Source organism: Spea bombifrons, chromosome 3 (genome assembly GCF_027358695.1).
Source record: "Spea bombifrons isolate aSpeBom1 chromosome 3, aSpeBom1.2.pri, whole genome shotgun sequence".
NCBI lineage: Eukaryota > Metazoa > Chordata > Amphibia > Anura > Pelobatidae > Spea > Spea bombifrons.
In genome coordinates, this window is record NC_071089.1 from 72607440 (window position 1) to 72620953 (window position 13514).

The 13514-nt window shown below is 36.0% G+C and overlaps 1 protein-coding gene across 2 annotated transcripts in view; it reads left to right on the forward strand.

Annotated features, from left to right (window-relative positions):
* The window catches only part of FILIP1 (filamin A interacting protein 1), a 74036-nt gene that overhangs the window by 38390 nt on the left and 22132 nt on the right, over positions 1–13514 (forward strand). For both annotated transcript variants that reach the window (XM_053458779.1, XM_053458778.1), the window contains exons 2-3: positions 4921–5199; positions 11653–11826. In XM_053458779.1, coding sequence (XP_053314754.1) covers positions 4921–5199; positions 11653–11826 — 453 coding nt within the window. The remainder of the gene's footprint in view (positions 1–4920; positions 5200–11652; positions 11827–13514) is intronic.

Sequence of the window (13514 nt, forward strand, 5' to 3'; positions counted from 1 at the left end):
CGTTATAATAAACTTGTATTATTGAGCGTTCACAAACAACTTGGATGCAGAACAAGTCAAATGTTGAGATAAAGTAACAGGCATTTATGTTATTATGGGGGAAAAAAAAGTAAAAACATTATTTTGCTAACTTCAACTTATTTTTCAAAGGGATTTAGAGAAATACTATAAATTATTTAGTTTTATACTTTAGATGAAAAAAGCCATCTGAGAATGGATTGTGTCTCTGTAAGCAATTATAGCTCATGAAGTCATCCACAATGCGCTAGGGAAAGATTATTTTTTTCTTGTCAGCAGCATGTAACATTTGTGATATCATGCAAACCATTCCAAATAAAAGCAGTATGTGGAGAGAATTTTATTTTTCTCCACTATCCAATATTGTTATGTTTTTAAGAAATGAATGGCTCTTATCTGCGGTCAGATTCTAGGTTTCTGTCTTGCACTAATGTCTTGATTGGGGCGGTTTATAAAGTAGAACCAATATAAAAAATATATACTTTCAAGTGTAGGAGACGAGTAGGAGGGACAGTCCTTTTCCTTAAGGTCTCTCATTTTTGTTTTTTTCTTGGTGGGGGGTAAAGGAATCACAATGTAATGACAAGTTGTATATCAAAGGCAGAATGTGTTTATAAATTTAAAATAAATACAATACATTCTTCTTTTCCTAAATCCACTAAGCAAACAGCTATCCATAATTCTAAAGCAGGACTGTAACCGTGGGGCGAGACGCACCGCTACCACAGGCCACCTCAAGGCATGTCCTGGCTGATCCATCTACTTTCGTAGGCGGATGTGAAGTCAGCTTGTGCCGGGTTCTCCAACCCTGTCTCGGTTTTCACTCTCTTTCATGGCTAAAAGGGCAATCAGGTGACTGACATTAGTATTATGTGCCGCAGCATGCTGATGAGATTTCCATTTGTTTTACGTTGACTATTATTCCCTCGCTACAATCATCTCTTCACTGAAATAAAATGACATATCATATGCATTATTTTCTCCCTGTTGGCTAACCAACAATCATAAATCTACAGGCGTGGTCCAACTACACGTACCGAGAACATTACAGCTTCAAAACAAAGAACACTTTGTAATAGGAAAATAAGGTGTATGACCGCTTCCTGGATATTTCATTTAAAATTGAGCCAGATCCCCAAAGACATTTTTAAGAACAGATGAAATATTGCATTTTTTAAAAACCAGATGCTTCAAAACAAGAAGGAAAACCTAATCCCTGCCAAAAATGACTGGGCTTCAGTGTTACTAGAAGTTACGTTATCATGCCCTGTGTCAGCATAGTCTTATTGGTTATGAAAGCGAAAGGTTATCATAAATATTATTAAATTATTGTTTGCACAAGCGTTTCTGGTGAAAGAAAAACTAAATATAAGCTTTTAATGCAATTATATATATATATATAAAAATAAAGGTATTGATTGGAATGATGACCAGTGCCGGTGTTGCTGGGAACTTCATCTTAATTGTATTACATTGTACTAGAAAAGCTTAGTGAGAACATCTGGATCCAAGTTGGTGGCAGACAGTTTATTACAGTATGTTGCCTCCAGGAGAGTATGTTAAGGAGTTATAAGCTTATCCATGACCCTTCCCAATTCTGAATAGTTATAATAAAACACGACTTATAATAATAAGAGCATGACTCCTATAAGTCCTATTAATGCCCCGTCAAAACCTTAATTGGTATTAAGAATGGTTGACAATTCCAGAAGAAAAAACATACTATGTGAGTGACAATTAAACCGCTTCAATGCCAACACATGGACTGGAGGAGAAAAACAAGACACAAAGCTACTCCTACGCACCTAAGCTTTATGTGACTAAATTACTGTAGTAGTCACACAGATTTATTTATTACCCCATCATATTCACAGTGACTCCTATAGTGATGCTTTTTTTTTCTAATTATATATTTTTTCCTTCATCATATTTTGCATGCTGTTATTTTATTTATTTTATTTTCTGTCGGTACATATTATTAGCTACATAACAGATCTAGTTATTTAACACTCAGAGGCTGTAATGCTTGAAGAGTCATTTCTCTCATAGTTTTTATTTCATATGTAAAAAATAGTTTACATGAATATTTACTAGTAAACCTTTTTTTGGTATTAAAACTTAGTTTGAGAAAGAATGTGTTTTGGGTTCTTGTACCTTTTTAAAATGTAGATTTAATTATTACGTCAGTAAAATAAGAAGGCGGATAGAGAAATGCCATTGTGATACAGAGATAAGTGTTTATGACACATCTTAATGTGAATTATAAGTTTTTATTTTAAATAAACGAAAAATTAGTATGTTGATTATTTTTATCCGATTAATCGAAAAAATAATCGGCTAACTAATCGATTATGAAAATAATCGTTAGTTGCAGCCCTAAGTGCTTCCTGTACTAGCTCCATAAAGTATTAGTAAAATGAATAAAATTAGACTGGTAGCTGCTGCTTTTATAAATATTCTTATAGAAGCTAGTTTTACATTTAGTAAAATAAGGGAATGCTTTCAAATATTGTTTTAAATGAGACTTACTTGCTTATACAATTTATTTGAAACATCATTATAAATGATGAATTATAAATAGCATTGTTCGTTCCTGTATTATTGTGGAAGTAATTTTATTAAAATAATACTACAGAATCCAGTCTTTGTCTTCAGGACCCATCAACCTTTCAGGGTTTTAGAATCTACTTGATTAACTTGTATCCGTAAATAGAAAATGTAATCACAGACAATAGAAAGACCTTATTGTCTGGCTATAAATTCTCTTTGAGAGCATCAAAATGTAATCAGAAGCATTACTAGTGACTCAACAGGAAATAAAACTTGCCAAACAAACAGATATTTTTGGCTATTTGGGATTCTAAGCATATCCTCCATGTGAAACTGCAAACATTTCAAATATTCCTTTAGGAGCAAACTGAGTAGTTAGGTATAAAATCCAGTAATTACTTCATTCTAGTTTTTCTGCCAGCAAATAGTGTATTTCAGAAACCTATGCCGATGTTTATGCCTATGTGTTGATTTAACATAAATGTTATTGCAGTAGTCATATAAAGTAATCTGGACATACCATATGAAGTAACCATATTGCAAATTGTATAGGGATACGAGCTTATATACTAGTTTATACAATGATAGCACTAATTTTATTCCCTCTACACATGCCATTAAAAAGAAAGTAACTGCGCTTGGTCAGTCCAAGACTTCTGGCCCAACCACACATGCAGCTAACCATGCTTTCCTCATCTGGCCCTGTCCCTTTGCTGCCCAAAGATACCAGGACTAAGAGAGATCTGGGGAATTAGCCATGAAGTATTCTCAGGTATGCTAATACATTCAAGGAATTCAAACATGGACAGGATCTGAATTAAGATATCCAACCATAGAACAAGGTCAGGGGCTGTATAAGGTTTCCTATCTTACCGGTGGCACAAAAAAAGATGGCTTTACCATGACATTCTGTTGTTCTTATTATTAATAAATAATATGATCCAATTGCTAAAAACCCCGCGTTTTTTTTTACGTTATCTGTAATCCCCTTTTACCTAACTCCTTACATTTAACCGCTTAATCAAATTGAATCCAAGAAAAATTACTACTAATTTGGTTGATCTGAGTGCCCTTTGCATTCATCTCCATAGTTGCCTCCCTGCTGAAGGGCAAGAGTACACAATTCAAAAGTGCTGTGATTTGCTCAGTGATTAGTGTATTTGCTCTGTGCTCGCTTCGCTGATAACTACCGCTCCATTATATCCAAATTGTACCGGTACAGAAAGTTTGAGTTGGGAAACTTTAACTTCCCCCATAGTCAACATCCCATTGGGAAAGACATTGGTGGTGGGTGACATCAGTAATTCATTGTCTGCAAGTCTTATTCAAGTATTTCTAGCATATTATTCACAGAAAGTAGTGATTATTGAAAGGGATAAATAGAACTGTAAATAATTAACATTTCCAAGTGCATTATATGGATTGTTATGGATGACATGTAAACCTTAGGGATTTTGTTATAAGCTGACAGGCCTTCAGGGTGATAAAAATTGTGGTTGATGTTAACTTGTTTTTGACATCTTGGAAGAAACCTTAAAGAAAAGAAGTAAATGCCACTTAATTTACTACATACTACTTAATACAAGGTTTTCTTACCACCATTTATGCAAATTATACAATCAAACTCTTCTTTTGCGGTGTTCTGATAAACCGATTAACATGGTTATGGCTGTGCTCTTCTATTCTATTTTCTTGTTATTCTAAAAAAAATAAAAAAAAATTAAAAAAATAAATATGCAATTAGCCGTGCAGTGTTCTTATACAAACTCTAAGGATTATCAAAAGCGAGATGCACAATGATCTAATCTTATTGTTTAACAAAGTGAACTCTCAGATCCTAAAATGGAAATACGATATGATGTAATGTGTGTAGGTCATTCTCTTCTTGTCATTTAGCTAAAAGAAACAACTGGTTTTCAACCCCTGAAATCCTGTTGACAATGTAACTAAGCAAAAAAAAATTACTTCCCCATCAGGAAACATTTTGGAATTGTGTTTGTGTTTCCATTATACGACTTGGGGGAAAGAGTGTTTTTCTTGGCTTCTGAGTGTGGTGATAACATATAAATGTATATATATTTTGTTGCTTTACATATTTATTTGAGGATATTTTCAGCCCTATCAGCAGTAGCAAGGGAGTACATTTATTTTCTTATTACTTAGCCTTAATAGTAAGTACTTAGGAACAATGGAGTCATCTAAGAAATATAAACATACAATTAATATTTCTGTTATAGAGAGTTATATACATATTGGATCTTCATTGAGATAGGGTATTGACGATACATCTGTTTTATATAAATTCTCAATTATAAACCATTCTAAACTTGGCTTTACCCTCTTTTGCTGTAGGTAGGGATGAGATCGCGAAACCAAGGTGGAGAAAACTCAACTGTTGGGCGTCTTTCCAACTGCGACAACATGAATACGTTACAAGATCAAAACATCAACACGGATGCCAAAAATAAGAATAAACTTCATCGAAATAAGGAAGGGGATGTGCCAGCTTCTGGAACTGTTAAGAGACACATAAAATCTCCGGGGATTTCTGACAGAAAAAACAAGAAACCACATGAACCATCCAGAGATGATCTAATCAAGTTACTCAGTGTTATGGAAGGAGAGCTACAGGTGCAGTAAGCTGATTACATCTTATTTTTTTTATCCTAAACTCAAGCTTAACATCAAATTTTAGACTTTTTCTTCAATGAAAGTAGGGATGGGAATTGGCTTATCTTGACCTTAGAGATTAATTGAGTTATTGGAGACCAATCTATTTAACATTGCCTGCTTGTGAGTTAAATGCAGATTTAACTCACAAGTTACTTCAATAACTTGAAAAACTAAAAGTGACTTCAAGCAGCTGTTAAAAAAAAAGGCCTACTCCATGCAAAAAAACAGCTCTCAATAGAGTCTGTGAGGGTATCCGACCAGCAACCTGTCAGGCTGGTCAAATAACATCTTTGGGAAACCTTGTTCAGAACAAGGAATTACCAAAGCCATGGTCTAGGGCTCTCAAGGCCTGGTGTGTAACTCCTATGTTTGAAGGTCCAATTGTAGAGAGCATCAACTGAGGTGACCCCCTGAGACAGTGATGATGGGAGTCTTATGTGTTTGATTTCTTAACCTTTTCTTTGTAATTTACAAGATCCCATTTTGCCAGTCTAAAATGTGATCACATAAGTATCAATGAAAAGCCAGATAAAGTTTAATAGTGGGAATATATGTTTTCCTAGAGACAATAGAATCTCCAGCCTAAATTGCACTTATGTTATGTAGTAAGATAATAGAGTAATTGCCCTATAAACAAATTATAGGTTATTTTCAAAATACGTTTTTGGACATTTTTTAGACTATAATTGTAATTTAAATCCAAAAAATGTTTCTATATAGAAAACAAAGGTTTTGCTTGAAACAGAGGAAAAGGAAAAGTAGAACTCAGAAATAAAATGTCGGGTCGCTTGTGTTCGGAATGTTAGAGAATAACCTTGGTTGACCTGATGTGGCTTAATCTTCTTAAAATAGCTTTGCATGTGGGTTTTATATGTCATTAACTGTTTATTTGCTACTTATCTAATAATCCAAGGAAATTGAGACACACAAACTGATATTTAAGATCTGTTTTCAAGAGACTCTTCTAAATTGTTATTATTAATAGATTACTTAGGTCAGGCACTATATTAATATTACAGGCAAGAAGATCGCCGAAGATTTTACTTTTACATTTCACATAATTTAAGATTTAACCACTACCACCAAGTTATTACCGACCTCAGGGTCTTCAGCTGAGCCCTCCAAACACAAGTTTAGAGAAGATATTTTGTAATATATAGACAACTATAAAAAATCTACCAGCTCACTTTCACTGTGAAAAAATCCCCATTTATGGCTCTTCTTATCTTGGGTATTTCGTTGAAGTGTTGCTTTGAACTAATGTTGCAAAATCTGCTGCATGACCTGCTGCCAGTCACATAAAGATAACAAAGGTATGCGGTATATCACACCTGTTCTTTTAAGTGCTATTTTAAAACATTAGTTTCTTACTTTCTTTTGGGGTTTTAAGTTTCTGACTACATTTTGAACAGTTTATAACAAATCCATGTACAAAACTAAGATTTTTGCTTTCTGGCTCCACCTAGTGGTGACATATCTAAATTTTTTAAAAATACTTCTGCAATACATTGCACAAATGTCCCCAATCATTTCTTCTTCATATAGTAGACAATGCCTCATAAGCGGGAAAATAACCATAGGACTTGCGAAACTTGAATCCATAGCAAGCATAAGGAGTATATTCACCCTAAACTGTCACCACTTATACAATCCATATTCACTAAAATTCATGTGCTTTCTAGCAAGACATTCTCTTTCTTTTGTATTGATTTTATCTGTGACATGGAGTTTGTAATATGCTCAGGAGCTATACTGATCCGTCGGTCTTGGGGCTTTCTGGCACATCCCTGAAAGAACCAAACTATAGATACACGTTATAAGAGTTTAACATTACTTGAGCAGGATGACACTTTACAGCTATAATGTAAAACTCTGGAGAGACTCCTCAAGCAGAAGACAAAGCCATATATCTTTACATCTGATCCTTTTCTTCAATACGCACTGGCTGCTATGTTTGTTGAAGTATTTGTGGGGTGCCGTTATACCAAGGCTAGTCTGGAGACTAAAATTATCCTATGAAAATTGAAGTACCCCAGCTAATGATTACATGCTCTAGAGAAACAGGTGCCAGCTCAGTGGTTCACTTATCATTTGCCCTGTGTCCTATAGCCAACCCAAGCCAGTATCCAGATTTTACAAAAAAAAAAAAACAATTACCTTCACGATTAATGAGAAGACTGAAGGTTTACGAAATCAGCAGCACATTGATGTGCAATGCTTCGGGCAGCCAGAACTCATGGCTACAAAAAGCTGATTTAAGGGGTTAAGGAGGGGTTAATTCATTGTATTACGAGCGTCTAACATTTTGGATGATGCTGAGAAAAATAATATTTAGTACGTGAAAACCTTATATAAAACATTAACTGCAATAGTTATATTTTAATGGGTAGAAGCAATTACCTACTCCACATTAAAATTGTATGGGCACACCAGGCCACTTCATTCAGTGTATTGTTAGATGATAGGTTTGTAGAGATACAGCATGGCTATAGTTGGTAGTGTAATAGAAAATATATGCATTTTGTGATTGGTTGGAGCTATTCTTTCTTGCTAATAGGAAAAGTCAATAACCACAGATAGCAATGCAGTGTAACCCTTGAGCCAAAACAATGATATTATGCCATGGAAGACTTAAGGGTCTACCTACAGCCCTGACTTTCAGTGTACTGAAAATATCTTATCAGTCACTACCTTGTGGCACTGTGTTTGTTGGCCGTAATGGTGTTTTCATAGGATGTGATAATGGCTTCTACTTTTTTTTTTCTCAATGCTCCAATCTGCTAATTCTTTTTACTGTGAACTGGGCAAGTATCCAAAATAAGCATGTTGTCTGAGTTGTTTTGGATGACCTTTTCAGACAGACATTTTGACCCTATTTTAACCCATGTGGAGCCGTATTTCAAGTTTCTTAATACTTAGAGGTTCCAGCTGAACAGTGCTAATAAAATGCAAAACTTCCACCTCCAACCCCTGCCCAAATACTACTTTGATACTCTGTCTCCTTTTATACAACAGAAGAATCATTTAACACTCAACACTCAAGACCTTAAAGTAATTTCTTAACTTTTTTGGAAGCAAACTATGACCCTCACAGTCTTATATGGCTACATGTAATTGAAGATATTTGCAATGTAAAGATTTTGATGCATAATGGTTAATGTCTACAGTTTGTGGCAATTGTGACTACCTTGAAGAGGCACATATCTCTGGCACACAAGGCAAAAGTTCTCTCTGACAGTCCTGATTTTAGAGCACTGGCTCGCTGTCCCATGTAGCTGCCCTACTGTTCTGCGTCTGCGGGCAGTGAAGATCGAGGTTTGGTTGGAGAGACCCTCGGATCTCAGCTAACTGACTCAGGGGCTGTAAAATCAATGGCATTTCTAGCTGGATTCAGTTCCAGTGATCTCCAAGACTCCTTGTATGGCACTGGCTGTTCAGGACAGTCCAGTTTGAACTTATTCATGCTGATTCTTCAATAGCCAATTCTATTAGAGTTAAGAAAATATATGGGCGGATATGAGTATATATAACACAGACCTGGTGTAGGACCATATTTTAACAACAGCCAAGGCTGCTCAGAAATCTTGGTGCCCAGTACATGCTTAATGCCTGGGCCCATCCCACTCTTCCGCCTATTGCTCCACTCATTACTTATGGGATGCCTTTACATCAAGCACACCTTATAAGAACAGGGACAAGCCTAGGGTTAGTGGTGCATGGGTTCAGTATTTCTTCAGGGCCCCTCTAACACAAAAAACTTGCGTTAACACCCACTCTTGCATACACACACACATACTTTCTCCTGCGCCTTCTCTCCCCTCCTAGGCGTCGCTAACCGTTGACACTCCAACACCATACGCTGACACAAAAACTCTCGATAACATCAAACACTAACACTAATGCTCAGACGGATGACACTTTGTATTGCAAATCAGTTACTTTTTTGGTCACCTACGACATCTGGGAAGATGTAGCAATGTTTAATTAAACTTCTATCACGAAGAATCATTATCATGCAGAAAGTCAATTGAGTTATTGTGGCTATAGGGAGCTTTAAGCTTGTATGTGCCTTTAATACATGTAAATGTATTATGTTTTATTTAGATTCATTGGCAAGTCTAATTATTTTCTGGTATACAAATAACCTATGTATTATTCTAAGCAACACAATTCATTGACTAATGAAATCAGGACAGAGAGAATTAATTATTACATTGAACATGTTTATATGTTTAGCTTAAGGTGATACCTTTTTATTGCCCTTAGAGATCTCTTGTTGGAATTTTGATGGAATTACATCTTACTTTATCATTTTTATTGTATATTCATTATCTTCTTCTACCATGGAAGGTTAAACCATTGTCACTGCAAGAACATAAATTATATTTCATTACCATTTTAACTAAATCTAGTTAAAACATTTGTATAGTTTCATTAAAAAAAAAATATTTCTTAATTTCAAAATTCAAATGCATTGGGAGTTATCCATCGCATAAATAGTTATGGAATAATGCAAAGAAAGAAGAATTTTAGGTCATTATGCCTGCAACAAATCCTTTATTCCATAAATACTGATTATAGAATGTGTACCATTTAAGTGTGTACCATTTTTCTCATTTTATCCTATCATAGCTTAACTTAATTTTTTTAGTGTCTTGGAACCAAATATATTATCGGTTTTGATGAATTTAAATTAGTAAAATAAGATAAATGTCAAACCATCCTTTAGTAAAACTTTGAGTTCCTTCTTTTGCTTCTGCGTCGTTTTTACTAGAACAAAACCTTTTTTCATGAATGGACGCAAGACAAATGATAAGTGAGTCTGTGTGATTATTCCATACACAAAAAAGCAGGCGAGAAGCTACAGAATGTAGACGTCACCTGGCTTCTTTGTCACTGACCTTTCACTCGCTACCTCTGGAATAAAGTCTTAATTGTTTGCCTTGCAATGAGAGATCTTTTAAAGTTGTATAAGCCCGATGGAGAACTGTATAGACCTGAACCTAATTGAGGAAAAAAGGACAAGAATTATATTTTGTTGCTTAAGGGTTAACTTGGAAACTTGGACATGTGTAATTTAAACTACAATCCAAGAGATACTTCATATTACGGATGTTTCTTCACACAGGTGCTGCCGAACATTACATAGTGTTTAAGAGTCAGATTTGCTAATATTTTGTAACAGGTTGGTCTAAAAAGATACAAGAAACCCTGTTTGTCCATCAGCTTAATTTGTGATATGAATTAGTCTTTCAAGGCTGTGGACCTGTTGTCCTTATATCAAAAGCAACAACCCAACAACCATTAACCTCTAAAACTTTTTATGTTCTAAAGGTCTTTCTAAAAGGGTCAAAGTAATCGAGCATAGTTTTTTTTTTTAATATTGTTTCAAATGAGAACATTGAGTTAAAAATATTCTGCAACGTTACAAAACTAGTACTATATCAATAATAATCAATGGTTCTTAATGTACCCATAAATGCATTGTTATTATTTATTGCCCTATGAAACACCATCACTGTACATTCCACAAGGCAGTAGAACCAAGAAGCTCCCCCCCCAAAAAGTACTTTGTGGACGGTTTTCTGGAAAGTTGCTTGTTGAAGAAAGGACGAGTTGGCCCTGCATAATGCATAGTCCAGTCTTTAAGGTAACTCACCTAACTCTATATTATACAGGGCCAACCAAGGTCTTCTTGGAGTAGCAGCTCAGTGGGTTAGCTCCTCAGTACAGTGAAGTCGATGAGTTCAAGACAGAACTCTCCTACAATCTATCCTCCTTATTCCCGCTTTTGTGAATAAACCCCTAGAGGCAATATTCTTTTTTGGCATAAAATTCTTACATAAAATCACTTCAATGCTCTTTTATTGAAGCATGAATTACGGAAGTATAATCAGTGACATTGGGCTGGATTTAAATGCCAGAGATATATCTATTACAAATCATTTAATAGCATCTCTCATCTAAACTGCAGTTGAAAAGCTCTAGATGAATTGCGCTGGTTAAAATAACTAATATAAAACATTTTACAATTTGTATCATTTTTTTCATCCTTGAAGGTAAAAAATATGATGTTTAGGCCATTAAAATAAAAAGCGTTCCATTACTTTTATTTCTATGTTTTAAAGCAACCTTTTATGAAAATCTGGAAATGAATGTGTACATTGATTATGTGCTATCATATTGGAAATGTCTGTGTGGATAACACACGGCAGTGCTCCCTAGCAACATGACATACAATATCAGATTAGCAATCTGTTTTTGGCAAACCGAAGTGTATTGCAGAAGACGTTCTCGTTGGAATAGCCAATTGCTTTTGCTTCTGAACTAAATGTCAATTTATCATAATGATGTAAGCATGTGTTATATAATCCCCAGCCTCTCTGATCATATCATGTTACATTCCCACAGGCTAGGGAGGATGTCATCCATATGCTAAAGACAGAGAAAACTAAACCTGAAGTTTTAGAAGCTCACTATGGGTTTTCAGCTCCCGAGGATGTACTCCGAGTACTGCACCGAGATGCTATCCTTGCTAAAGAAAAATCCATAGGAGACGATGTCTATGAAAAACCAATGGCAGAGGTAAATTTACTGACCTAACCTATTCTAACCTAGAAGAGTAAATCATATTGTGATGCAATCTACAGATCTTTAGTTACAGGTGCATTAGCCTGATTGTGTAAATACTTTTTCTACAATAACACTATATCTGTCATAAAAATGTGTTGATATCATATAATTATTACATATGTCTGGGTTGTAAACTTCATATCTAACCCGGATTACCCAATAAATTGAAGGGTGGAATTTGTCTTTAATCTTTATTTTTTTTCTTGCTTGCTGGCTGAACATGTTCTCTTCTACCTCTTCAAACAAGTAGTTTGTAGTTCGTGTTTTTTCATGTGTTTCTAGCAAGGTAATGAATCAAAGTAAAGCAAGTGCGAAGATACTGATTTGTAATGAAACGGATGCATTGTTAGATGATCACAGCTAATGAACATACTTGATTGTATGATATTTTATACATAAACAGCCTTTAGCAAAACCAAGGGAATAGACCCAAAATCCTTCGCCTCTATCCTCTCTTGTCACTCTTTTTCTAGGTGCTGAGAATGTTTGGTTGGTATGACTGTATTGCAGATTTATACAGCCCTAAATGTCAGTATATACGCTTACAAAGAGTATGAAGTGTGTTTATAACTTGAATTATCTGATTAAAACAATGTCAGAGCTATACTAAAGTGAGCTCTGTGGCAGAGTAGTCAAGGTGTACTACTCTCTCTAGTGGTCTACAGCCACAGGCAGTCTAGAGTCGCATGCAAAAATAAGTCCACATGGGTCAACAAGGCATTGTAGGGGTGAAGCCAAAGGTCCAACTGGACAACTAAACTAGCACAGCAGGAAACTGAAGCAGGGTTAGGATACTCCCAAGAGGTCAGATCCAAATTCAGCATCCAGATCACAAACCAGATAGAGAACCAAGGTCAAACTGATATTTGAGAAGAAAAATGCATACCAAGTAATATGAAAAATATATTTGTGTCGAATCATATTTGAAAAGGAAGGTTCTTCTAGACAGAGGTTAGCTTGTACAAAACCACCTGGAACAATGTTTATACATTCATATGCTCTTGCTGTCGTGCATTTCAACCCCTAAAATTTGTGATCATGGGCATGTAGTTAATGCTCCCTGACCAGCACCAGAGGAGGTGGGACCGGCTCTGCCACACGGACACCCAACCTTCCACTCTGCTACACTAACACCAAGACACACACAGGACAGTAGTGTCACACCAACACACAAACACACCAGGACAGGCTCTGCCGACACCCAGACACACACACACCAGGAAAGGCTCTGCCACACCGACACCCAAACACACACACACCAAGACAGGCTCTGTCACACCAACACCCAAACACACACACAGCAGGACAGGTTCTGCCACACTGACACCCACATCTGGCTGGGCTAAGCTACAAAAAAAAATCCACACTGCTTTGTCGTTGACCCCCCATTTTGTGTTTTTGCCCCTTGTGTATCGCCCCCAGCCAGCACTATGTGTATTTATGCCCCCAGCCTGCCCCTCGCTTTAGTATTGATTTATGTAATGGCCTCAGCTGCCCCTCCCTGTGTATTGATGCCACCAGCCCAGATAAAATACTGCCCTGCAGTATGGGGAACGTATAGCTGACTAATTGGTTCCCTTCCATGGGTCTATACCCCCCCATACTGCAAGGCAGCATTTTATCTGGGCTTGTCAGCAATA